This window comes from Paralichthys olivaceus, chromosome 10 (assembly GCF_024713975.1).
Source record: "Paralichthys olivaceus isolate ysfri-2021 chromosome 10, ASM2471397v2, whole genome shotgun sequence".
NCBI classification, from domain to species: domain Eukaryota; kingdom Metazoa; phylum Chordata; class Actinopteri; order Pleuronectiformes; family Paralichthyidae; genus Paralichthys; species Paralichthys olivaceus.
The window spans coordinates 8,754,359-8,779,809 of NC_091102.1; the positions used below are offsets into that span (position 1 = coordinate 8,754,359).

Consider the following 25,451-nt stretch of genomic DNA (forward strand, 5'->3'; position numbering starts at 1 on the left):
AAAGATGTTAGGGTTAGGGTTAGAAAAACACACAATCTCACAATGGTAAAGAAAGAGAACATTTAATTCCTGAAACTTCCTCTTTCATTGAATCTGCTCCAAAGGTGAATGGATTCTTCCCCCCCTCCACCAAGTTTCAATAGTTCAGTAGTTTTTGCAAATATAGACATGAGGCTACAAATGAAAGAACGAGAAGAAATCTGATTGAATCTGTTTAAATAAAATGTCTTATTATTATAAGTATTATTACTTACGTCCTGTAGATGGCAGCAGCAGACTTTGAAGAAGAAGAAGAAGAAGAAGAAGAAGAAGAAGAAGAAGAAGAAGAAGAGGAGAAGGTCAAACTTAATATTAATGTCGGGAAATGTAGTTTTTTTTCTCACAACTTTCACGTTAACTGACGTTATCTTCCCTACAGTTCCCAGCATACCCTTCGGCGTGAACCCGCGGTGACAGTCTCCTGGTGAATGAATTGATCTCAGTCTGAACACCTTGTTTTTTTTTTCCCGGGAGAAACTCAACAGTTTTTCATTTAACGGTAAGAAAAGTCACAGCGAGACACACGTCACGTGTTGCGTCACGTGTTCCGTCATGTGAGAGAGAGAGGGTATGTTAGCATGTTAGCATGTTAGCACTTCACACAGAGTTCCTCTACGTGCTACAGTTAGCAACAACACATTTAAAGCCTCACTTTATATTGAATTCACTGTTGGACTCGTGTTAAACCTGTTGACGTGTTCTAATTCGTCTTTGTGTGACTTCCATCACGAACAGAAATCCCCAGTGATGATCTGGAGCTAACTCTGCGTTATCACTGCTACAGCCTCTTCATCCTCCTCCTCCTCCTCCTCCTCCTCCTCTTCTTCAGTGTCACTGCTCATTCAACTCAGCAGGTTGGTGCATAACTAGTGTCAAAGCTTGAAATAGAGCTAAAGCTTTCCGTCGACTTTAGTTCATTTGTCATTAGTGCTGCAACAAACTTACAGTAATCCATTCAAGTTTGTCAATGTACAGAAATTTAATCTGCAACTATTTTCAGAGCTGATCAGTTGAAGTCTTCGTTTTTAAAGTTGAAGACATTTGGTGATTCCAGGTTCTCAAATAGATGAAGATCAATATGCTGCTTCTCTGGTTCTTCAAGTTGCTGTTAAAGTGATATTAATTTTTGGATCATTGATCGACATCTGTAGTTGATCTCTTGAGCACAATGATGTTGCCTTCTTATGTTTTATTGGCCAAACAATTAATTATTAATTAAATCTAGAAAAAAATGTGTTGATAGTGAAATGAATCAATAGTCACAGCCCTGATTCACAAAGCTGATCGATCATTTCAGTCACCACACTTCTCTGGTTCCAGCCTCTCAACTGACTGATTTTCTTGCACTGATCTTCAGTCAAAGCATTTGAAAGAATTTCTAATTCAATGGTCTCTCAAAACATTTCAGATATCATTTGATTTGTCAATCAAGTGAGAAAATAATGTACATTTGATTCCACGTTCAGAAAATGTTTAGTTAATGCATGCCTGGCTGAAATGGATAAATTAGAAAACAAAGTCTGCAATGTTTTTAATGATTGATGCATTTCTTTGCTAATGGAAGAAGATTTCTTACTTTGTGGTGAAAGTTTTCTTGATGATCAAACTGAAACTTCTTGAGGTGTTGGCCACACACAAAAAAAAGCTGTTCGATAAAGTTCAGATATTTGATAAATCATTGATACATGAATCATTCGCTGCAGTCGTACCACTTAACACAGGAAGTTTGAGCTCTTGTGTAAACTGTGGCCGACTCCGAACCTTTTTTTTTTTAAACACCAGCAAAGATAATATTTATGTTGCTATTGCTAAATGTACATATTGTTTTCTAAATATTAAGCCTGAGGTTTGTGAACTTAACTCAAACACACTAAGACTATCTGATCCCTCTGTTCACAGCACAGCCATGAGGACTCTTTGGACTAAGGCCGGCATTTTAGGTTCAGTGTCCGTAGCTTTCGGCTCAATGCTGTGGTCACAGAAAAGCACCGACTCCGACCACGTTGCCTCCAGTTGCACCGCTACCGACACAAATCCCAGTTCTCCCTACGAACTGAAACTGGTCCAAGTCCTGTTCCGACACGGGGCTCGAACCCCGTTAAAGTCAATACCTAATGTGATGGAGGTAGGGCTCTTTTTCCTCTTCGTTAAGTGCTTGTGACGAAGATAAATGTGAAGATATCTAACATCTATGCGAATCATTTTCTGGGCACATTTGTCTTTTCAAAGGTCCAGTGGTTGCCAACGCTCTTGGAGCCTCCAGCTCACACCCACATCAACTACGTGGTGACAGATCTTCACGGCGGCCCCAGGCCCTCAGCGCCTGTAGAAGACAGCTATCGGAGGAACATACTGACTGTGAGTAGGTGTGTCTTGCAGTGTTAAATGCAATGAGACAATGAAGGCGGTGAGGGAACAAATTGAATCGCAAAAACTTGTGTAGCTGCTTCTGAGGCTTTTTGGGTAGTAGTCGCTGAATGTGTTCACAAAAACAACCTGGTTTTCTTGCAATATTGTGTAACAGAAGAGTCTTAAGTGATTAAGTACAAAATGACAGTGGTTCCGGCCGGGAGGCCTTTGTCAGAGCAGACCTTCAGACACGTCATAGCAGGTGTAAACATTAACACTGAGTAAACCTGACATTGTGCAATCTGACACAGTTTACCTGGACACTCCCTGGGCCCGAGAGTCGTCAGCACAGTTGGTTTCTCTGTGCTTTCTTTGTAATGACGAGTTCAAGTCTTTTGAGGGAAAAGCCACCGCCTCCCCCAACTGATTCCCCCTATTGCCTCTACTGGCCACGAATATTTATTACAAAGACACCACACGACCCTGGACCAGGTTCATTCATCCACCGTCTCGCTGTAATACCTCTGAACTGTGTCCAGGGAAATGTTTGTTTCCTGTCTTGAGTTCTCTGCTTTGCCAAAAGGTTTAACCGTGTTCAGCTTTTGCAAACTAAATCCTGCAGCATGGACGCCTGCCAAGCTTAGTGGGTCGTACCCGTGAGTAAGACTTTATCCCGTTTGCCGCCTCTGGCAGGGTGGCACGTTCCCCGGTCAGCTGACCACAGTGGGCATGCAGCAGCTGTACGAGCTTGGAACGAGGCTGAGGAGGAAGTACGTCGAGGAGATTCCCTTCCTCGGCTCCACTTTTACTCCGGCTGAGGTCTAGTAAGTGTTGCACATCTTGACAGGTAGAAAAAGCACAAACAACTTTTCTGTACCCCACAGTTACATTGGGTTTATGAGTTCAGTGCAAAGGATATCAGCCTAAATGCTTTTCCTATTTTTAAGTTGGCTGCCTTCCATTTTTTTTTTTCATTTTTAGTGTGCGCTCCACTAACATCGTGAGGACCATTGAATCTGCCAAGTGCCTGGTTGCAGGGCTCTTTCAGCAAAAACAAAAAGGTAGTGCAGACACGCAGATGTGCATAATGTAATTTATTCTGCTCTGCATCTCATCTCACCTTTTATCATTTCTCCTCTGCTTGCAGAAATTGTTAATATATTAACAACGGAGGCAGAATCTGAAATCCTGTATCCAAACTATCACGGATGCAAACTGCTCAAACTCCTCAGCAGGTAGGCAGAGGGAATTTTTTTTATACCCAGCACACAGTCAGGCCTCGGTGATCCTGTGCGTTCACCACCCAAAACTGGAACCTTGAATAATGTGTTGTGCAAAATTATAAGCAGAGTTGAGATGCCTCTGACAGGTTGTCATGGTGTATCTGTGTTTCGTGGCTGACACTGTGTGTTCTGTGCAGCCACCGCTGGGCAGAGTCGTCCACTCTGCCAGACATTGCAGTAGACCTGCAGAGCATCCAGAGCGCACTGGGCATCGCCGCTCACCAGCACGTCGACTTCATCCTCATTAGGGACGACATGGTTGCCAGAGAGGTGACACCGCCACATCACGATTCATATGACTTTTATTAGCTCTCACCACTAGCTATCAGTATACATATAATTATTATGAAGATGTCGAGGTGGCTGCATCCTACAGCGTTTCAAGAGATTTTTAGTAAGTTACAAAAACAAATCCAGCAGGACTTGAGTTTTATATGGTTTTTACTCTTTTGTCTTCATTTAAGATCATTTAAAATAGAAGCATAGATGTCAAATCTTAAGACTTCAGTCAGTGAACGAAAATCATCAATGGACTTTTTACAAAGCTAAACAATAAGAGTTATATCAGTTTCGGGGGGGGGGGGGTACTTTTGTAGATGTTCAAATGCATTAATTTCAGGGTATAACAGCGCACAATGAGACGACTACACAATCTGAAACAAGACAGCAGGGTGGTCCATACTGAGCTTTGCTGAATTCACTAATTTAATTTCATCTCAATTTTCCCTATCAGGCTAACCAAGTAGTGAATACCTGCCTTTCATTCTCACTAATTATGTTCAGATCCTCCTGGTATCAGTTACAACTCATTCAAATGATCAGACCGTTTCAGACATTTTCTGTTCAAACAAAAAATAAATCCATGTGTGGGTTCAAAAATGATTTCAAATTGATTTGCTTTTTCCTGGGGGTTTTCTAAAATAGACAGCATTTTGGTGGTTTCTTTTCTCTGCTTGCGCTGCACAACTCGGCTGATTCTGTGTGTTGTTTCTGAACTTTAACAGACACACGGCCTTGCCTGTCCGCCAGTGCTGGACACCTGGAGGAACAAGGTGGAGCAGAGAGCTGTGGATATGATCTGCCACGTCTATGAACCCAGCAAGAGGTTAGATTCACGGTTTTACAATAACCCTCCCTCACTGTCAATAAAGAAAATTTACCATAGTTTAATAAAGTTCACCGGGTCATTTAATTCTTCTGCTGTGCTTCTGGCAGAGAGAACTTGCAGCTGTGTGTGGGACCACTCCTGCACACATTGTTAACCAACCTGGACGAGAAAGTGCAGGGCACCTCATCGGAGCCAAACAGGTTGGACACCTCAGGTCCAACGCACCCAGTCACACACCCAGTCACACACCCAGTCACACACCCAGTCACTCGCACGCACGCACGCACGCACGCACGCACGCACGCACGCACGCACGCGCACACACACACACACACACACACACACACACACACACACGTCGTCGACTGTGTTTGGCCTTCACGTGTATTCCTGTTTGAATCCTCTCTCTCTAACAGGAAGCTGTTTTTGTACTCTGCACATGACACCACGTTGATCCCCTGTCTGATGGCTCTGGGGGTTTTTGACATGAAATGGCCACCGTACGCGGCGGATATCACCCTGGAGCTGCACCAGCACCGGCAGACCGATGAGGCCTTTGTCAAAGTGTCGTACGTAGGCCAGGTATGGGGGTGACAATGTGTCGACACTCATTTGATGAGCCGTTGCATTTATTTGTGAGTGACTCATGTTGCTTGTCTGTCTTTAGGATCTACATATTCCAGGTTGCAGTGGCATCTACTGCCCCCTGCAGGAGTTTAAGGAGGCCCTCTCAGCGTATTCCCTGAGCTCAGAACTCTACCAGTCACTTTGTGACAGCACAGGAGGCCTAACCGAGCCTTGAACCTACAACAAATCCTCATGTATCATGTTTACCATGTTTTTTTTTCACATGCTCAGTTTTCCTTCCATCATCATTATACCTCACTTTCAGACAACACTGGAAAAAGTCCTGGATTTCAGCCTATTGCAATTATCTGCTATCACATGCTTAGTACATAGGTGTTTGTTGGCTTTGTGATAAAGGGTGGTGTTATTCCTGATGTTCCTTTTTGTCAACAAATCCCAAAATACTAAAACCAACAATGAACCAGGGTTGTCAAAAATTATTATTAAGTTTGATTGATTAATTCTAGAAAAATAACGAGTCTGTGCTGGATGAGAACTCCTAAGTTATCTTGTTCTCATTTAACCCTTTGAGTGACAAACACTCTCTTTCTGACAGGAAGAGCTCATGTAGTTTACTTATATTACTACGTATATACTGGTCTCACTGTGCGCTAACAGGTTAAATGTAAATGTAAGTTTTCTGACTCAGTAGAAAGCTCAACCTGAAACACGAGTGATGCACAACAGCACGAAGCATAACCACCAATGCAGATGCATTGATGGAATTACACTGCCACATTATTTTATGTTTACATCTTGCAAATTCAAACTTGCTTCCTACAGAAAATATTAATTTATATGATTTAGTTTCAACACAAATTGGGCAGTCCTATTAAAACAGATCACAAACAGTTCATTTAAAAAAGATTTCTTAAAATGACTGGACTAGTTTTGGTGAATGGTTCTTGGACATGGGGAGTAAATTGTGCTCAGGTTCGTTGTATTAAGGAACATATCCTGGATCTTCTGAAGTTATCTGACAACAATCGTAAACTAAATAAACAACAGTCATTCTTGTTCATAGGATAAATCGTGAATTTAGCTCTTGGGGATTTGTTGACAAGAAAAAATACAGACTATATTCTGCCTTTTTCTTCAAAGTTCAAACCTTTACTGCACTTTAATCTTAACAGCAATAATCGTTAAGGTTGAATCATATGGCATCATCAGAGCCTGTACCTGATTGTTAATGCTGTCATTCTGTTCATTTAATGCTTTCATATCGAGTCATTCTTCAGGGGAGTAACTAACATTTCATGTACTGTATTTGCAGTGTATTTAGAAGAGGGGCACGCATAAAGTGGATTGTACATAAGTATGGAGATGGACATCTCCATACCCAGGTGGAAGCTACAGAAAGGGAATTCTGTATTATGACGACTAAGTTGCCTTTTTATGGGGATTTGCTGGTAGTTACGAACACAGTATACTGTATGAACACATGCCTATTACATAAGTTTTTCTGTGTTACAATAACACATATAATACCTCGTCAGTGGGAGTTTCCAATGACCAGTGGCATAAAATGTAACATTTGATTTGGTTTGTGAGGAACAAATAAAGAATTTAATCTCTGCGATGTCTCTTTTTTTCCTTTTCAGACCAGCTAAGTAAACAAGACTAATTGGTGTTCACTCGAGTCAACATGCTCGCGTCTATTAAGTGTGGTGTCCTCTGAAAATAGCTTTCGCTAAAGTACCTTCTGATAAAATGTCAACACTGCATCTTGGTATAATTTGTTCTTGCTGAATGTTGGTGAGCCGGTTTGACAGTACAATGACAAGAGACATCACCCAGTGCGCATAACTTGACTACATGCAAGTAGAGCCACGTAGACACGCACGCGCACACACACACACACACACACACTACATGGACAACATGTATATACCAAAACAATATCTTTTATTTGTAGTCCATCACCACAGCCCTGGTAGGCTATTCTGCACCAAAGCCAATGGAGAAACACATGACAAGCTTATACAATAGAGAAAAGAGGAAGTCAACTGGATGGTAAGCAGTACTTGTTTACATTTCCGTGTGTCTCGCTCCAGACACCACACCTGCCTCACTAAAATTTAACCAGATCTACCTAGCACTAGTTCTATAATACCTGGCATACCTGCTGTGGCATTTGAGCCACGCCTGTCCCATTCTGCTGACCATGGGGGGGTTTTTATTGCTGTGGGAATGATTATTACCCAGAGTCAACAAGAGAGTCAAAACAAAACAGGAACACAACAGGAACAAGAAGAACACACAGAGCACATCTGGGTATTAGCAGTATTATTCACACTGGCGAAAGTTTGGAGTCCTGAAAGTTTTAGAGCACCGCGTCGAATAATCGCCCACAACTTGAAATGGACAAGAGATTATCGTTGTGCTGCAAAGCTGCCAGGACGCTCACACTTAATGTGTTGCAATTAATGGTAAAAATAGAGAAAGAAGACGCTTTCTGCAGACGGTCCATGTTTGTGCTTTTTTAATAATACTATTATCTTAATGAGGTCATAGTTTGGTTTGTTATACACTGGAGTTACAAAGGAAATTAAAATAGACTAAAATTCGAATAGCCCACCAATGGTAAACAGTACAGTATTTTTAGGGGGCGTTCCTCCCCCAGTGAAAGTTGGGTAAGAGGAGTTGAGAGGTCACTGATAGAATGCCTATACATACAGACACATACATACATAACACACAAACATACAGTCTGTCAAGCACGCATACGCACTCTCACACGTATATACTGTACAGAAACAGTCAAAACAATGGAGCGAGAGACAAGATGGAGTTCCACTAAAGTCTTCACAAAGCACAAATTCTTCTTATTCCGTTCTCTTGTTCCAAACCACTTTCGTGACAAATTTGTTTGTTTTTTTAATTTGAAAAAAGTAGACATATACTGTAGCATCTCCACGCTGACTTTTAGTTAGGTTGATTCCTCTTTGACGATGAAGTCATCTTTATAGTCAGATAATCAAAAAACACAAGAACAGTTTTGCGAATTCGATGCACAACAATCCCATACATTCTGAAGTTCATGAGTCAAAATTAAATGTTCTTGTGGCAAAAAGGACTCCAAATCTGAGCCTGTCCGAGTCTCCATTGGAATAGTTCCCACAGGACATTACTGTTTCGTATTATACTTCCTTTATTTGAGTCCATCAGAGATTTCTGAACACTCTCTAAATGTCATGGTCTTTACTCCATCCTTGCATTTTGTCCAAGAACATTCTAGATACAAGGTTTCTGTTGGATTAGAACATTCCAGGGCCTGGACTGAATCCCATGTCCATGTCACGTGGCCTCATCTGACCCCCCATCATCATTGTCTGCTGTGGGGGGCCGCCCATGCCCTGCAGTGACATCATCATATTAGGTGAACCGCCAGGGCCTGGGTGGGACATTTGCCTCCCCTGCATCATCCCTCCCGGACCCCCAGGGGACATCATCCGGTGCTGGGGTCCCATCATGCCCTGGCCCATGAATCCTGGTGGCCGCATCGAGTTGTGGCCGGGGTTACCCATTGGCATATCTTGAGGTCCCATTCCCCCACCAGGGCCCCCAGGCATCCCCCCCATCCCCTGCATTGACATACTCATCCTTGGCGGGCCATCGCCCATCATGCCCTGCATGGGAAAGCCAGAGGGGTGAGGTGGTTTCCCCCCAGGGTTGTCTCCTCCACCTCGGGGGAAGTAAGACAGAGTCTGGCTGGGCTTCTCTGATGGGATTATCCTGGACAGGTCAAACTCAGGAATGCCAGACGCTCCCGGCCGCATCACCTCGTGAAGATCTGCATCAGTGAATCCAGCTTGCATGTTGTTGAACTCTGGCCCTCCAGGGGTATTGGGTTTGCACATACCTCCATCACCCCCTCCCCCATGAGACATGTTCCCCATCCGTCCTCCCATAGGTCCTCCTTCTCCCTGGAAGCCCATGGGATGGCCAGGAAAACCTTGAGGACCAGGACCGTTGTGTGGGGAGAAGGGGCCTTGCTGCGAAGGTGACTGGGTGAGGGGGTATCCCTGGCTTCGATGAGGGTAACCCATGCGTCCCTGGGGCATCATTTGTGGGTTTACCATACCTGGGTCTTGGGGATTTGGTGGTATCATCATGCCATGAGGCATCATACCTGGGCCCATATTAGGGGCATTTGGAGAGGGCATCTGTGGAGGCATGCCATGGGAGAGGGGCTGGGATCCCATTGGATTCATACCCAGAGGGCTGAGGGCTGGCATGGGTCCTGCATTTCCAGGCACCATCATACGTGGTCCTTGGTGGTTCATTGCCATACCTGTATGAGCAAGAGAAACACAATTTGGTGATATATTCAGTAAAGGTCATTGCAAAGTATATTAAAAGAAACACCAAATGAATTAATCAACATTTCAGACGTCTTACCATTATTGTTCACTGAAGGCAGGTTCGGGGAGCGAGCCGGAGGCGAGTCGTCATCAGAGCTGGCAACTGTCTTTATGGCATCATGGTAGAGTGGGGTGGAGCTGGGCATTGCAAACTTGGACATGCGTGACATCATGATGGAGAGAGGGTTCTGGGATAGAGTTGGCTCAGGTGGTATGGTGTATGGACTGCCAGACGGGACGTTGCCTGGGTGGGACATGGAGCCAGATGGAGCCCCTGATGGAGGGGCTGAGGGAGGACCGTTACCACCTAGAGGATGATAAGATGAGAGGGAGATGACATGACAAGGAAATGATAAAACATAGCAGTGTTGACTTTTCATTCTCTGGCAGATTGTTTTTATGTGTGATGATATTAGCAATAGTGATACCCTTTACAACAGTGTTGTTTAACTCACCAGGTTATGATGCAGTGGCCATAAGAGGGAGCTACTGGCCCATAACCCACTCAACCCCACCCCTTATGCAGTTGTGTGAACACACGAGTGATGTACCACATTGTCAGCATCCACATCCATTTTATTTTCAGTTTTTTAGATTTGTTTTTGTCAACATCATCTGGCATTTTAAATGTGATATTAACAATCACAGAGACCAGAAACTTTATACTGACAACTACAAATTTATCACTAAACCATTTACCACAGTCCCTATTATATATTATCAAAATTCAAAAAAATGCCCTGCAAAATGAAGAAATGAATATTGTAAGAGGCAGAAGAAGAAAGCTTGTTGTACCTTGCTCCATATTCCCCATCATATTTGGTGAGGTGATACTGAGAGGAGGCTTGCCACCCTGGGGTGGTATTCCTGGACTCTGCATGGGGGGTTTTGGTGAGGAAGCCCATCCTGGAGAGGGATTAGGAAGAGAAGGAGACCTCATATGAACAGGAGAGGCGCCTGCTGATCCCATCATGGAGTGGGGGGATTTCATTGGTGCTGATGCTGGGGGAGCTGGAGGGGCATTAGGGCCTGTGGGACCAGTGAGCATGCCAGCCAGCTGGGACGGTGTCTGAGGCGATTTAAGATTTCCCGAGGGAGAGCCCATCATTGGGGACTGCACTTGCCTTAGAGGTGGGGACTTAAGTGGGTTGACATTGGGGGAGTTCCCCCCTCCTGCTTGGACATTGAGATCTGCTGGCTTGCGACCCCTCTGGGCTTGTGAAGGGCCACCAGCAGAAGGGAGGTGGTTCATACGGCCATTGCCTCCTGTTGGTGTAGATCTGTGCTCTGGACCAAAGGCTTGGTCTGCATGTGGACCCCTCATTCCTCCAGGACCACCAGGGAATGGCCGCCCGGGTCCCATAGGAAAGTCTCCTGGCTGTGTCTGCTCAGGGAAGACAGGACCCTGCATGGGCCTGCCCTGTGGACCCATATTCTCCATTGGAGGTCCTCCCCCTCCTCTCATTCTCATTATCTCATCTGGACTCATATTCATGGCAGGATCTCGTAGTTTGGAAGGGTGCATATGCGGTCCCGGCCCAGGGCCAGGACCCATGCCAAACTCAGGCCCCATTTCTCTACCCCCCATTCCTTGAAGCCTAGATGATGGACTCATAGGACCATCGCCAGGCATTCTAGGAAACATGCCCATGCCGTTTCCAGGTTCCATTCCACCTCTTTGATGCCCCATCATCCTTTGCATGTCCATCATCATCCCAGGAGGGAGGCCCTTCTCTCCACCCATTCCTTGGTGGAACATTGCTTCCTGGACTGACTGAGGATTTGGGAAACGCTCACCACGACCTCCTGGACCAGCAAACATTCCACCTGGTCCTCCAGGGAAGCCTCGTGCATCTCCCATCCGGGGGGGCATGTCATCAGGCCACCCCATTCCAGGCCTTGGGGGACCCTCCATCTCAGGATTCATCATACCAGAGAAGCCAGGCATTCTCTGCATATGTGGAGGCATACCCCTAGGGCCAGGGCCCATGCCCATTCGTTCTGGGTAGTGCTCTGGTGGACCACCTGGACCCCCCCACATCTCTCCTGGCCCCATCTGGTAGGGAGGTGGGGGCCCACGCATCATGCCACGTGGACCATGGGGGTGCATCATCATATCTGGAGGAAGTGGCCGGTGTTGCATTTCTTGTTTCTTCCTTTTCTCTTCATAAAATTCCTGTTGTAATTTTAACCAAGCCACCTGTTCTGGGGTCATCTGATCTCCGTCTCCACAGCCCCCTGGACCCCCCATATGTGGACCCATTTCATCTTGTGGAAATGGGGGCATGTCTCTGGGACCATGCGGTGGGCCAAAGGGTGGACCCTGTGGACGGGGGCCTCCTGGCCCACCTGGTGGGCCGAGGCTCTGTGACTGCGCCATCATAGCCTGTAAGGGGCCCTGCTCAGACCTCCGGGGTGCACCATCAGGGCCTCCATCATGCGGTCCACCGTGGGACTGCGGGGGCCCAGGTGGAGGGGCGTCACGGTCATCAGGGAAAAGCATGCGCTGGATATCTCGTAAGGTCTGCAGGGAGCGCTGCCGATGCTCCAATTGTTCTTGGGACAGACCCTCTGTGTTGGCCTCCATGTTCAGGAGCTCCTGGGCCAGCTGCTGCTGTTGTTGCTGCTGCTGGGGTGTCAGTCCTGAACCACCAGAGCCTCCACCCTGCCCTCCTTCACCTGTTGTTGGAGGGTTGAGGCCTGCCTCAGGTTGGGTGACAGGGGCCTGGTCAACTGGAGCTGTAGTGTTACTGGGGCTACTGCCAGAAAGATTTTTGGATTCCATGCCTGCAGCGGATGACCCTTCCTGTGGAAGAACACCAGACTGGCTCCCTTGGTTTGAAGGCTGGGGTGGGGCTGGCTCTGCCATGCCAGGTAAGGACGGTTTGGATCCAGGCTGATGGCTCTGCTCTTGGGCATGGGACGAGGGCTGCTGAGGAGGCTTAGAGTCATTTCGGAGAGAACTTGCTGCATTGTTCTTTAACAAAGAATGAGAGAAATAGGATTAAGTTATGATAGTAATATGATGTGGGTGTTTGTGAGCTTATGTGAGTAATACAAAAAGGCATCTGTGTCTTTACCAGGAGGAGGTGAGCTTTGTCCTTGCTGTTGGAGATGTTTTTCATGTGGAAGGCAATGATATTTTCTGTGTGGCCAGTTAGAACCGCATCGGCTGCCCTGAGGACAAGAAGGCAGACAGTCAGATATCAGTCATCAGACACAATAAGTGTGCATGTGTGTGTGTGTGTGTATATGGTGGGCAGGGTGAATGAGTACTAGATGGGTCCATGAAGGTAATCCCAAGGTCAACTGACGAGGCAAAATACTGCGCACACACAAACACACCTTCCCCGGGCATCCACATATTTACTCTCTAATTCCCAAAAGAGAGTGTTAATGTAAGCAGAGTGTACGCTCCCACTGAGAAACACATGCTTGTACAGATCACACAAAATAGATTTAAGGCTATAATTGGGAAAGTTGGGGCAATGAATAGGAGAAATGGGAAGCTAGTATCTTAATGTAATACACAAACATCAAAGAACATAACAACCGCTGTTGACAGGGGCACAGAGTTATACTTAAGGCAATTGACATTGTTAGTAATTCCATTTAATTTTGAACCGTGGTTCTACAAAGGGTTTCTCTGTGGGTGTATGCTTTGCATATGAAAAAAAGTCTACATATTGGACGATGATTTAATTAGCCTGTCTAAACGCATTAATTATTCAAGCTTGTAGAGATAAACTTAAACTGTAAATGCTAATCAACAAAGCAAAGCATGTGAACTATATGTGTACATCAAGGATTAGGATGTCAAATCAAGGTTGACCAGCAGTTTGAAGATACTAGCCACAAAAATACAAATGAGAACTCAGCTTCCTTACTTGTTGGCCATCTCCGTGGTGAAGACATAAACAAGTTTTGCGCCTGGTTTCTGGCCACTAGCTGGTTCTGCTGTGGAGCCCTGGCCTCCCATTGTGTTGTGGGAGGGCGTCGAGGAGCGACTGAGTCCAGCATTGGAGGTAGAATGTGTGACTGAGTCCTGGGGCTTCACGTCACTTGAGTTACAGTCTAAGGGAGCAAAAGGAAAGACCACGAGTTTAGGGAAAAGCGCAGGATTATGGGCAATGTAGTTTAACTACAGTGCTGTCATAAGTCAAGTTGATCATTGGAGGAGCTGCTTCACATGCTTGGATGCACACATTAACACACTTACTGAAGAATCCTTTGTCATCTTCATCACTCTCTCCCCCAGAGCACCAGTCAGCTCCACTGTACGGCTGCCTCCTCTCCGCCACACACATCCTCTTCACCCGGCTACTGTCTGCACACACACATAGCGTTCAGTGAGCTTAAGTTTATCAGTGTGAGTGACAGAAGACATGTTTACATGGACACCAATATTCCGATAACAACAAAACTATGAATACGATTCTGCCATGTGAAGAGCATTTTCTGATGACCTTACCCTGAATAAGGTTACACTCAGAATAAACAATAATCAAATTAAGACATGTGGCTTATTCTGACCTGAGTCACATCATGAGAACATGTAGATCTCTTTAACGCATTATAACTTCCTGTTGGAGTTTTTACAGCATTTTGCACCATGGACATTCTACAATTACCAACTGCTTGATGACGCATGCCCTAGGTTCGAGTGTAAACAAGAAGGTTGCCGCCAAGAAGCAGGCACTTAAAGTTAAGTTATGCAGTCGTATATAACAAAACTAAATAAACCATGGGATGAGGTAACATCGCCAACATCTGAATACATTAAATTAACTATCTTAATAGGAAATTGTATGTATACAACCACCAGATTTGCAGGAACAAGCACAAACACTATCGATATGATACTGTTTAAGCACTGTAGCTATTCTTCCTATGCAGAGCAGTTCTGTTCATTGCAAACAGATATATTCAGTTAGTATGAGAGCACAGCTACTTAGTAAACTCCTGCACCTTGTCCACCTACCTTAGTTCAATCATTTTATCATTCTGGCAGGAATAACATGCTGTCAAACCTAGCGCTGACCGCAGCTACCAGCTGGACATTACATATTCTGAATGGCTAAGGTGGTTTGTACCTTTTTCTTCACTCGTGGGTGTGCCGCTCTCTGGTTGTTCGAACGACTCCACTGAGGTGCTTCTCTCCCTTTTGACTTTAACCTTGGAGCTTGGGCCAGAAGTCAGACCCTGGCCATTCTTTAGCCCCATGCCCCCTGCCACATTCTGAGCCCCTTTCGTTCCCAGGGTCTTGGGATCACAGGGTGAGGACTGTGATTGGCTGCCAGTGCTCCCTGGTTTCCCCTGATTGGGCATTTTAGAGTCCATCTGAGCGGCAGTGGAGGGGGACATGACGGGAGGTGATCGTACCATGGCCTCCGTCTTCGGTTTAGGGCTGAGAGACAAAAAGAGAAAACTATGTGAGTGGAAAATATTGCAGCCTATTTTGAGAAGAACTGGGCTGGACAATAAAAACAACAATATTGCAATATATTTTTCATCAATAGCAATACAACAAAGATTCAATATTTATCAATGTGATGCTTTTGCATTGTGAGGAGGGAGTAAGCACAGGGTTTGTGTTTCTCTATCCATAGAAGAGTTTAAAACCACACCCTTCACTCAGGAGTAAAAATCACTTTTTAATCTTGAACAAATACAATTATCAAATTAATGAATTATTAGACAATTACCGATATCGAATGATATGACATTTTTTATCCTGAAATTATTTATGGCCACGACGTCTAGCCCTATTTTCTATTTTATTAAAAACTGGGCCATCTGATCAATGTTTAACAAATGTAATTGTTCATTTTAATCACAAGGACTCCATAAAATTACTGCACACTTCCAAATGTTATGTTTTGTCTTCCTACATTATTTGTGACCTTGTTTCCATTTATGAAACACACACAACAAGGAGGAAATGGGGCATATCAAGCAAAAAAGCCTGGGGCTTGAAGTTAGGTTACCCAGTAATCATGTTCTGGGAATTGGGCACTAGCCAGACGAGGGGAGGGGTCCATACTCAGGCAGCTGGCCATCCATGAAGTCTGATATCCCCCAGCTCTGCACTATAACAAGTACCCTTGTTACCTAATGTGGTGCCCAGGAGAAGGGTAGGGACCAAAAGTAAAATGTTGTACTCTGTTTATTGTTCCATGCAACTGCTACGAACACAATGCCATTATGACAACCAACAGTTGGCATAGAAGTCTGAACATGAGATTAGGTTATAAGACTTGGGAATTCAATGCACACAGCAAAAGTTTAGGAAATAGACTTCCGAGACACAAGCCATGAGCAAATAACTGCTACTCACTAGTTATGAGAGCAGTTCAGTTAAGGCGAGCAGGACATATCCAACTGGCAGAGAACTCTCTCACCACACCCTAATCTCTTTCTCTGTCTGTCTCTCCCTTATACACACACATACATACAGACATTTGTAGCATGAAACAAATGCCAACATGTTCAAATAGCACAGCAACAGCCCAGCGCACTGTAAGTACGTACACACAGACACACAACTAGTAGAAAAATTAGGCAAAAGGCAAAACCAGAATTTTGGCAGTCCAGACGGCCGTTTCCCGAGGCTCCAGAACCATGAGTCAGCAGGGAAAACTTCCAGACATAATGTACTCCCTGACCCTGGAACTGCTCAGGATCACACATTGGGACCTTTCAGGTAAAGTAGTGGAGCAGAGAAGCTGATTCTAGATCTGCATTATGCCTGACCTACAGTACTCTTTCTAAAATACAGGGGTATGGTCAAAGTGACATGTTCAGGTTTGTGTCGCCCTGCTCACAAACAGTCTTAAAAAACAGAAGGTCTCACTCTATTGTCCTTTGTGAATGGAGGTAGTATGTTCTCATGAGTTTCCTCAAGATAGTCTGATTTGCACGTCATCAAGAACATGGCATTCTGTCATTGAACAAACCACTGGCTTTAGAAACTGTTGCTCACAGTATTCAAATGATTGGGATGGGTAAAAATAAAATATGCCTGTTGGAGTGGGACTTAATTAAAAACCCTGCACATAACGCACCTTACAACTGGTCAGAGTTCAGAACATACCCAACACTGGAAGGAAGAATGCACTGATCACTTTGCAACCCATCGGAGAGCATTACAGAAAAAGGACACATAGCATTTTCTAAGTAGTCTCACCGGCCAAAACCTGGGGCCTGTGTTTAAAAGGACAGTTTGGGGTGAGGTTTAATCCTCAGCTTTCAAGATTACAACAAGCGTATATCACCATGGTAACTAAAGCTGCACACCCAACCTGCTCCAAAACAGGTTAACATCATAGGATCAGCTCAAAACCTGTTAAAAGCTCAACCTCTGTCCAATCAGATCACTGCATCAGATCATTGTTCCTACAGGATCCTAAAAGGGACAAATGACTTAACAACAGAGCGATGTTTAATAAACATTGTATTGTGGAATTGTTCTGCTGCTCCAGATTTCCATGAATGTCTAGCTTTTAATCGCAACAGAAATCCAGACTGCGTTGATGCGTTCACTGTTATTCAATATCAGTGCAGCTGATACCATGAGGAGACTGGGATGATTATTGGAAATAAAAACCAAAGGGTTTTAAATAGAAGAATTCTCTCCAACGATTAGTCTCTTTTTTTTTTTTTTTTTTAAATCTGCATCACGTAACATTTTTTTCATTGACACACGAGCAGAACTACCTGCTCAGCAAGAGATCTATTAAAACTCCTGAATTCCGAACACTACAATCTGAGTAGTAATTTAAACTTTTTTCCATTTTTTTTTCTAGCTATGCGATTGAATGTAATTTCACCTGATTCCATAATCAAATTACCTGCAGATATCAGTGTTTCCTCTCATATCATATTCAATACTTCTTGTTAATGATGAGTCTGCCTCTGTCACACGAGGGAAAACCTGGGGTTAAACCCAGAGTTAACCAAGCGATAGTTTTAACTCATAAATCCTTTAGGCTCGATGAGGCCAGATAGCTAAAAGTTAAACTTGTTTTGTAGCACAGGTGATTTCATTTTATTCTTTCTTGAACTAAGTGTTTGTATTTCTCTCTTCTCCACTGTTAATAAATACAGAGAGCCAATGACAGCTGATTGCTTTAATTACTTTTAACAGGTTTATGCAGTGGATAGAAGCTTGTGTTGCCCCCAATAAAGTCTAATTATATGTTATTGATGTGGAACAATGCAACTTAGTGGCTCAGTCATCAGCAGTTAGCAGAACAAAGAAGGGCAAAAACTTGATTTTGTGTCACTTGCTGCTGATAACAATGCTGTGCAACTGTAAAAAAGAACATGTTTAACATAATGACAGTGAATTTGTACTTGGTGTGCAGTTAAAACACTGTGCTCCTGACTGCTCCTAGGCTCTCTGGATTAAATGCACTATATTAATTAACATACAGATAAGTGTTTTGCTGATTAGGCTGTTAAAAAGCATTGGAAGCGCGCACACACACACACACACACACACACACACACACACACACACACACACACACACACACACACACACACACACACACACACACACACACACACACACACACACACACACACACACACACACACACACACACACACACACACACAATGGCAGCCCTCTGTAAGTGTACCACTGCATTAAACCCACATGTTTTCCCCTCACCTCTGTGTGTTGGTGGACGGGGAGTTCTTTAGCCTATTGGAGTGCATTGATGGGGCTCCCAGGACTACAGAACAGGGTGGAGTGATGAGCTGGTGAGGACTGCCTGTGTGCGTAAGTGGCGCTTTTGCGCGCACGTTCCTTGAGCCAGGAACAGGATTCCCGATGTTCGAGAGGTTTCCACGACTGTCTTTGGCCTCCTCTCGCTCTTTCTTCCCTCGCTCCTTCTTATTGAAATGTGTTGCTGCTGTACCTGCCGCCGCTGGCCTCTCCTCTTGGACCTCCAACATATTCTCCACGTCCTTGTGTGAGTGTGTTTGTGTGTGTGTATATGAGTGTGTGAGTGTGTGTGTGTGTGTGTGTGTGTGTGTGTGTGTGTGTGAGAAAATGTGTAAAAACAATAACAATAGTCCAGGAGTCTTTTCTTGTTCGGGGTGTATTTATGAAACTCCCCCAAGGGGGCTTTCAACGGCCCTCGGGCACACTGTTGAGAGGAAACAGAGAAAAAAGGGACAGTTAGCAAAACTGAAACAGGGAGCTGCAGTCTGACCAAATTTAAAGAAACATTCCCCCAAAAAACATTTTAATATCAATCTACCAGAGTAAACTGAAATCTGAAAAATGTAAACATTGACATTTAAATGGAGCACAGACAGTGTTCCTGCTATGACGAGTCAAAATATCAGTATATATGAAGGATACTGCTCAAAACTGTCTGGGGAGCATGCATGCAGACTTTTCTCCCTTTGCATTGTTCTGTGTGCTTGGTATGAGTGTATGAAGTGTAATGAACACAAACTTACTAAAAATACATAACTGCCAATTTGCAGCCGCCACCTTTCATCCCTCTATTGAATCTTTGATGGAGCTGGAGCAATAAACTTCCGATAATACGCCACGCCATGTACGTGAATATGCTGCACAATAGAACAGAAGCAAGTTTTTAATTTATGCCAAGGATGTTGTGTTTTCCCCTGCCTTTGTTTGTTTACAGCTTGACAGTTAACCATGAAATTTTCAGGGAGGATGAGGTATGGGTCAGGGAAGAACCCTTTCAATTTTGGTGTGGAACCAGGATTCCTCCCGCACTTTTGTTCGCATTGTGGGTGTGTTTTTTCACATTTTTGCAAATTTCGTGAGAAATACTGCAGATTTAAAGCTCTGGCATGTGTAGAGTGCTACCAGATATGATCATGTGAAATTTTGTGGATGATGATCTGGATTTTTGTGATCCAAAATATGTATTTTTTTTAGGAGAGAATTGATTATTTTGCCTGCGTTTTATGTGAACAGAACATTTCTGTGTACATGTTAAATGCATCTAATCTCAAAACATGCATCTGCAGTCTGATGAAGTGCCCTTCGAGTTTTTGTATGAATTCAACTAGTAACAGTGTCGTCATTACATACTATGTCCACCAGAGAGCACCGGCAAGTTCATTTTTTTTGTGGTAAAATGTCACAGTAAATATTATTTGAATTTAATAGAGTTTATGTTGAGTATGTATGTTTAAGTTAAAGAATGTCCCGATCATATAATAATTGAATTTTTAACCTCTCATGCAAATATCAGTCATATTAGTCTGAGATTCTTTACAGATATTTGGTGGGGTATTGAGTTATCTATGCAAATACCAGCACTGCAGTCTATGTATAGCAAACAGTGGAGTGTGGTGGTGGAGTGGGGTAGGCAAAACTGAGGAACAACCAACACTGTGCGTTTCTGTTTCTCTGTGCGTTTTGGTGAGTGAGCAAGAAAATTGCATGAGAATCTGAGCCTGCTGGAGAGAGCGGCCCAGTCAGTCAGATTACACTGTCATCCTGAAAATATTTAGGAGCTCTTCCAAAACACTCAACATTGTAACTGGCTCCAGAGTTCCCCTGGGGAGAGGGAGGTGGAGAGTTTGGGGGAGTTTTAGGAGGAGTGGGGGGGGGTATCGCTGGGAACCACACAAATACAGCCAGCGACTCCTGCTACAGCAGCAGCACTCTTGTCTGTCGCTGGTCTACAGGCGAGGTGATTTACGGCTCTCAGGGCCACAGATTACTACTGCTCACGAGCAGGGGCTGGCGTCTACACAAGAGCAGAGAGGGGGCAAAGAACAGAGGAGCCCTGCGTATCCAAATTACACTGATTAGACTAACCTTTAAATACTCAAACATACTGTGTGACACATCAGTGGAGGCTGGAGTCGCCTGATTATTGATTGCTGAACTGGTGATTTGGCTGCATATTTATTTACAAAAGACTTAAATTCTGAGTGACATTTCTGTTAAGAAATTGAGATATGTTTCCATTTTGTGATATAACACGCACAACAAAACACTACAACACAAGATCATACAGGAGTAACTGTTGCAGCCATGATGTCCCGCACATACAAGCTGCTTTCAGACATCCATTGAACTCTGTATCTTCTCCGGAGGGGCCGTATGTAAGAACGCAAATGTTGTTCAGTTGCTCCGGACTTTCTCCAGGGTATTCAACGTTTCTAACCAAAATGAATAAAAATATCTCCAGATGAAAAAGTGTTGACGAAGATGTCAACGAGATTCTAGCCTACGCACAAGCATTCACAGTTGTGCGAAGGTATGTGTGAGTCGCGCTGCAATCACTCCACCAAGACGTGGCAGTCGAGTTTCTATGCTGGTGTTGAGTGACTTTGGGATCGTTGGAGTTGATAGATATTGAAGAGCAATACATTTTTGGTAAAGAACTACAGCGAAGGAAAGAAAGACGCCATCCATGTTTGTTCCTTCAACTAAATTTAAAAATATTCTATTCATATTCTGCTGGGAATGCAATGCTACCAAGTAGGCCAATCACAGCTCTTGCAGTCTGGGTTGAATTTGGTCCAGACATTCTCCAGAGTTCATGTCTGAAAACCACTTTAGATTATCTTAAACTGAGCTCTTGCGCAAACTAAAGATCTGATAGTAAAAGCACATCATCTACCACTTTTACCACAGGTTCCGTTGTGTCCAGTTTTTCTTAGTATTTTTTGATACAGGAAGGAAGATGATGTATGAGGGAGTTTGAAAAAACTGAATGATGTTTCAATGACTTTCCAGGTTCAATTCCCTCAAATTCAATAAACCAACATTACATAGTTTGAAACAGAGATAGAGATTACAGACACTCAACAATTCAACATTTTTAACTCTTCTAATATGTTACAGTAATGGCAGACTACGCGGTTTCTGACTTCATCTTACACAGCAGAGGAAATGTAAATATTGTGTATGTAGAGCAAGAGTTGAAGCGCTAAAAGACAGACATGCAGCCCATTTATTAGCATTAAGTAAAAAGATATTAACAAGGATATCTTAAAATATTTAAAATATCTTTTAAATGTGCTGCTTTATATGTGTCTTCTCCCCGTGTTGGAAGCTAAAGTTTTTTTGTCGTTTCCAAAGATGACGCTCAAAGGTGGAATAAAAAATAAGGTGTCACAGAGAAGAGCGAGGCTCCAGTAACTGTTTAAAATGTCCGTTCTTTCAGGAAGTCTTTCCTCAAAAGGGATTTATTTGTCCAAAAATTAAAACAGAAACGCTGTCAGCGGTGGCAATAATGAAATGTGAAACCTTTTTTCAGCTCCACACACAATTACACAAATTGTCAGGAGGGTGTTTTCAGATGCTGCTCCACCATCCAACAAGCACTTCATCTGAAGCTCAGTGACCCCCTTCAGCATTGGGTGTCACCTGAAATGAGTGACGTAGCAGACGACAGAGCCACCAAGAGAATCCTGTTCGGTTTGCTGAACCAGTCTGCTGCTTCATTCACTCTCAAGTAGCATGCATCTCTTCAAGGGGTGTTAACTAAACCTAAACCCCAATCATTCAAAAATGAAATGTAATGCGAGAATGTGCACACGCAGAAATGAACAGCAGGACCTGTCCATCACCTGTTCCCTCAAATTGCACGCTAACGAGACACTAATTAGGTACCTTGCTGACACGACTGTCGTAATGAATGCACTGACACACGCACGCACACACACACACACACACACACACAGCTACCAGCTGCACAAATGCACAACACATAGTGAAGACACAGAACTGTCTATCACGAGCAGACGAGGAGCTGAAGTGCATGCAAGTTAATGGGGAAACAGTATAATGAGGCTGGAAAACTTGAGCTTTTTTGCATCTGCTACAAATATGAGGTTCCACATGAAAACAGGGCAGAGAACAGTTCAATTCAATTAGATTTGGGTTTCCCAATGCGGGTGGCACTAAAAGGGGAGCGTTTCACTTCATGCTTATGTAACAGTCGTCGTACACGAGCTGGGTGCAGTGTCAAGAGTAGACCCTTCCCAGCAGCGTCACCCTAACTCCTCTGAGGGAGCGATGGGAGGATTTATACCAGTGTCGTATCCACTGGTAAGGATTGGGATTAACAAGACAGGATCTTTGACCTTGTTGCCAGCCCAGTCCACTAGATTAAATTTTAACACAGCAAGGCTACAATGGCAATATTTTTCAGGTGGGCGGTGGAAACTAGTGCAAACACACACACACAAATACCCACCTCTCCTCCCTCATCTCAGCCTTGCTGTTGGCTGCATAAGGACCTGCTGATGTTTCAGTCTTATTTATGCAAATCCCATTTTGCAGTTCAGTCACAATGGCGTATTGCTCTCTATTCCTCACTCTCTAGCTCCCCTGCCCGGTCTCCGTCTGCTCGGCCTCCATCTCGAAAATTTCTTTAGACCATTATTTGTTCCTGGGTGATATCAGAAACATTATTTCCACCCTTCTTTTCAGCTTTCTGTGATGCAGCCTGAAGAAGATGGAGCCAAACAGAGAGGCCTTACACAAAAGCATAACTTACATGTACCCACTTCTCTTCAAATCACCATGTATGCATGCAACAGAATCCCGCTGAAGGATTATTTTATCGTCTGATAGGTCTGAGGTTGGCTTTTATTCTTATTATATTCAGAAAATGTGACGCTAAGGTCACTCTTAACATTGAAATACTCTTTATGCTGCTTTACAAAGGGCTGAGACACATCATTTCAAAAAAGTGCTTTCATGAGTCTGTTATACATACAGATCTTGAGGCAAGCTCGGTAACTGAAATTGAAAAAAAGCCATAGGTGGTAATTATCGGATAATGGCACACTGAGATTCCATACTTTTCAAAAATGCTCCTCAGAGAATGTTTTAATACCGTCATTAGTGTATTGAGACCTAAGTAACAGGAACAAATGCTGGAAACAACTGGTACTCCTCTGTGGATTCACGCCTGGTTTTACTCTTGTCATATCAATAATACATTTTATCTGATAAGCACCTGTCTACTGAAGCGTCTAAAAGTTAAAATGATCAACAGTGTGTGGGAGTTTCTGATCTTTCTGGTGTGCAAGAACTTTGAAGGAATAAATCATATTTTATTTTAGAGCATAGAGTCATAGAGACATTTTAAAAAATCCTTTGCAATTGGTTGTTAAAGAACAAACGAAGAATTAATTGCTTTGTGAACTGGTGCTTATTGTCTTAAATTAAATTAAACAAAGTCTTTAAAATGTACAACTATGAAATCTAAACCAAAGCTTACAACAGGTTAAATTTGATTTAGGCTATGCTACTAATTTCATTCACTACTTATCTATCAATCTTCAATTAATTGATTAACCAAGGTCTATAAAATGATTAGTTTATTTAGTTTTTGTCAAAATCTTCAATGGCCTAAATATTCTATTTATTATTAGAAGCATCAAATCTTCAAATCTAACAAGCAGGAACTGGTTTTGTATTTTTGCTTAATTTCTTTTACTAATAGTTAATTGTCATAGTAGCTGTCAATTAATTGTCTATCAGATAGTTGATTAATAAATATATCTTTGCAACTCAGTTATATATGCACTGTAATATGATCCAGAATTTATTTGGGCTGTCACTTTTTATTGGAAATTCAACTGAACATGTTGATAAAAAGTTCATATTAATATTGTAATGACTGGTTCAAATTCTATATATACAGCCTAGAATCGATTGTGATCCAGCAGAGGGCACTCACTGTCACTTGACCTAATGCATGACCTCTTGACCTACCATTGAAGTAAACCAGGGAGGTTGCATTGCTTTGCTATGTAAATGAAGGAGGCTAGCAAGAAAAGCTGTGCTGAGCAGACAATGACGACACCAAAGAATCGTGTGGAAGTATTCTGGGTTCTACAATGAAGACGGCAAAGTACCGATCAAAGGTGAGATGAGCCAAACAAATCTGCAGGCTCACCTGTTAGCAGCAGCGGAGGAGGCATCACAGACGAGCGTCAAGTGTTCAAACTCATCTGACTGCGTGCACGAGGGGGTACGAATTCCGTGTTGTGTCAAATTCATTCAAACAGGATCGTGCTAGTTTTTATTCTACAGTTCAAGTAAAAAACAAGCACACTACTTCCTTGTTCAGAACAGGTTTCTTAACACAACTAGTTGTTACACATACCTGCCTGGCTGCTAGTGGAGGAGAAAGAACAATAACTCTATCTTAAGAGGGACGGCAACACACTGTTTATCTGTGGGACATCCCACCGTACTCTGACTGAGGAAACACCTGCATGCTCACCTTTTTAGGTGACTTCCTGAAAGCAATGTCCCAGCATGCCACACCCTGCAGATAGCACTCGTGACTCACTTGGCGCACACAGAATGCAAGGAATGCTGAGTGTCGCTAAAGATAGCGCTGTGACGCCACAGACGTAACATTTGACATAATACATCTACTGTGACAGGAAGGACAGTCACACAAGTATGACTGAGCTCCTGTTTCTCCTGAAACCGAGCCGCACAAATATTTACAATGAAATTTTAAATTTCTCAACACTGTACTGCTAGGTACATTTCTCAATGCTGACGTCTGTTTAAGTCTTTCCCTCTTACTCACTCTGTTACCCTCAGCCACCTCTCCACTGCTTTGTCTATGCTGCATTTGTACAACAAGCTTAACCACCCCACTATCTTCAGCTAATCTCTTCCCCTGGCCGGCAGACGAT

General features: G+C 43.5%; 2 protein-coding genes across 3 annotated transcripts in view; one reads left to right on the forward strand and one right to left on the reverse strand.

The window, feature by feature from the left end:
* The first annotated feature begins 399 nt into the window (after positions 1 to 399).
* acp6 (acid phosphatase 6, lysophosphatidic) lies at positions 400 to 6,982 on the forward strand. Its single transcript, XM_020110761.2, has 12 exons — positions 400 to 538; positions 775 to 893; positions 1,939 to 2,164; positions 2,269 to 2,397; positions 3,082 to 3,212; positions 3,370 to 3,449; positions 3,536 to 3,623; positions 3,809 to 3,941; positions 4,676 to 4,776; positions 4,887 to 4,979; positions 5,196 to 5,361; positions 5,447 to 6,982. The coding sequence occupies exons 3-12, from the start codon at positions 1,946 to 1,948 to the stop codon at positions 5,579 to 5,581; spliced, it is 1,275 nt and encodes a 424-aa protein (XP_019966320.2). The 5' UTR covers positions 400 to 538; positions 775 to 893; positions 1,939 to 1,945; the 3' UTR covers positions 5,582 to 6,982.
* A 312-nt stretch (positions 6,983 to 7,294) lies between these two features.
* bcl9 (BCL9 transcription coactivator) overlaps positions 7,295 to 25,451 on the reverse strand; it is a 28,780-nt gene continuing 10,623 nt past the window's right edge. For both annotated transcript variants that reach the window (XM_020089953.2, XM_020089954.2), the window contains exons 3-10: positions 18,448 to 18,928; positions 14,864 to 15,177; positions 13,990 to 14,097; positions 13,658 to 13,844; positions 12,851 to 12,947; positions 10,566 to 12,747; positions 9,808 to 10,077; positions 7,295 to 9,700 (exon numbers count right to left, since the gene is read on the reverse strand). In XM_020089953.2, the coding sequence (XP_019945512.2) occupies positions 8,664 to 9,700; positions 9,808 to 10,077; positions 10,566 to 12,747; positions 12,851 to 12,947; positions 13,658 to 13,844; positions 13,990 to 14,097; positions 14,864 to 15,177; positions 18,448 to 18,734 (4,482 nt within the window). In that variant the 5' untranslated portion in view covers positions 18,735 to 18,928 and the 3' untranslated portion in view covers positions 7,295 to 8,663. The remainder of the gene's footprint in view (positions 9,701 to 9,807; positions 10,078 to 10,565; positions 12,748 to 12,850; positions 12,948 to 13,657; positions 13,845 to 13,989; positions 14,098 to 14,863; positions 15,178 to 18,447; positions 18,929 to 25,451) is intronic.

Bases quoted from the DNA above. Each gene is read 5' to 3' on its own strand.
- acp6 (XM_020110761.2), top strand. From the start codon at position 1,946: ATGAGGACTCTTTGGACTAAGGCCGGCATTTTAGGTTCAGTGTCCGTA. The intron at 2,398-3,081 runs GTGAGTAGGTGT...CGCCTCTGGCAG, and splicing joins ATCGGAGGAACATACTGACT to GGTGGCACGTTCCCCGGTCA. The intron at 3,213-3,369 runs GTAAGTGTTGCA...TTTCATTTTTAG, and splicing joins TTTACTCCGGCTGAGGTCTA to TGTGCGCTCCACTAACATCG.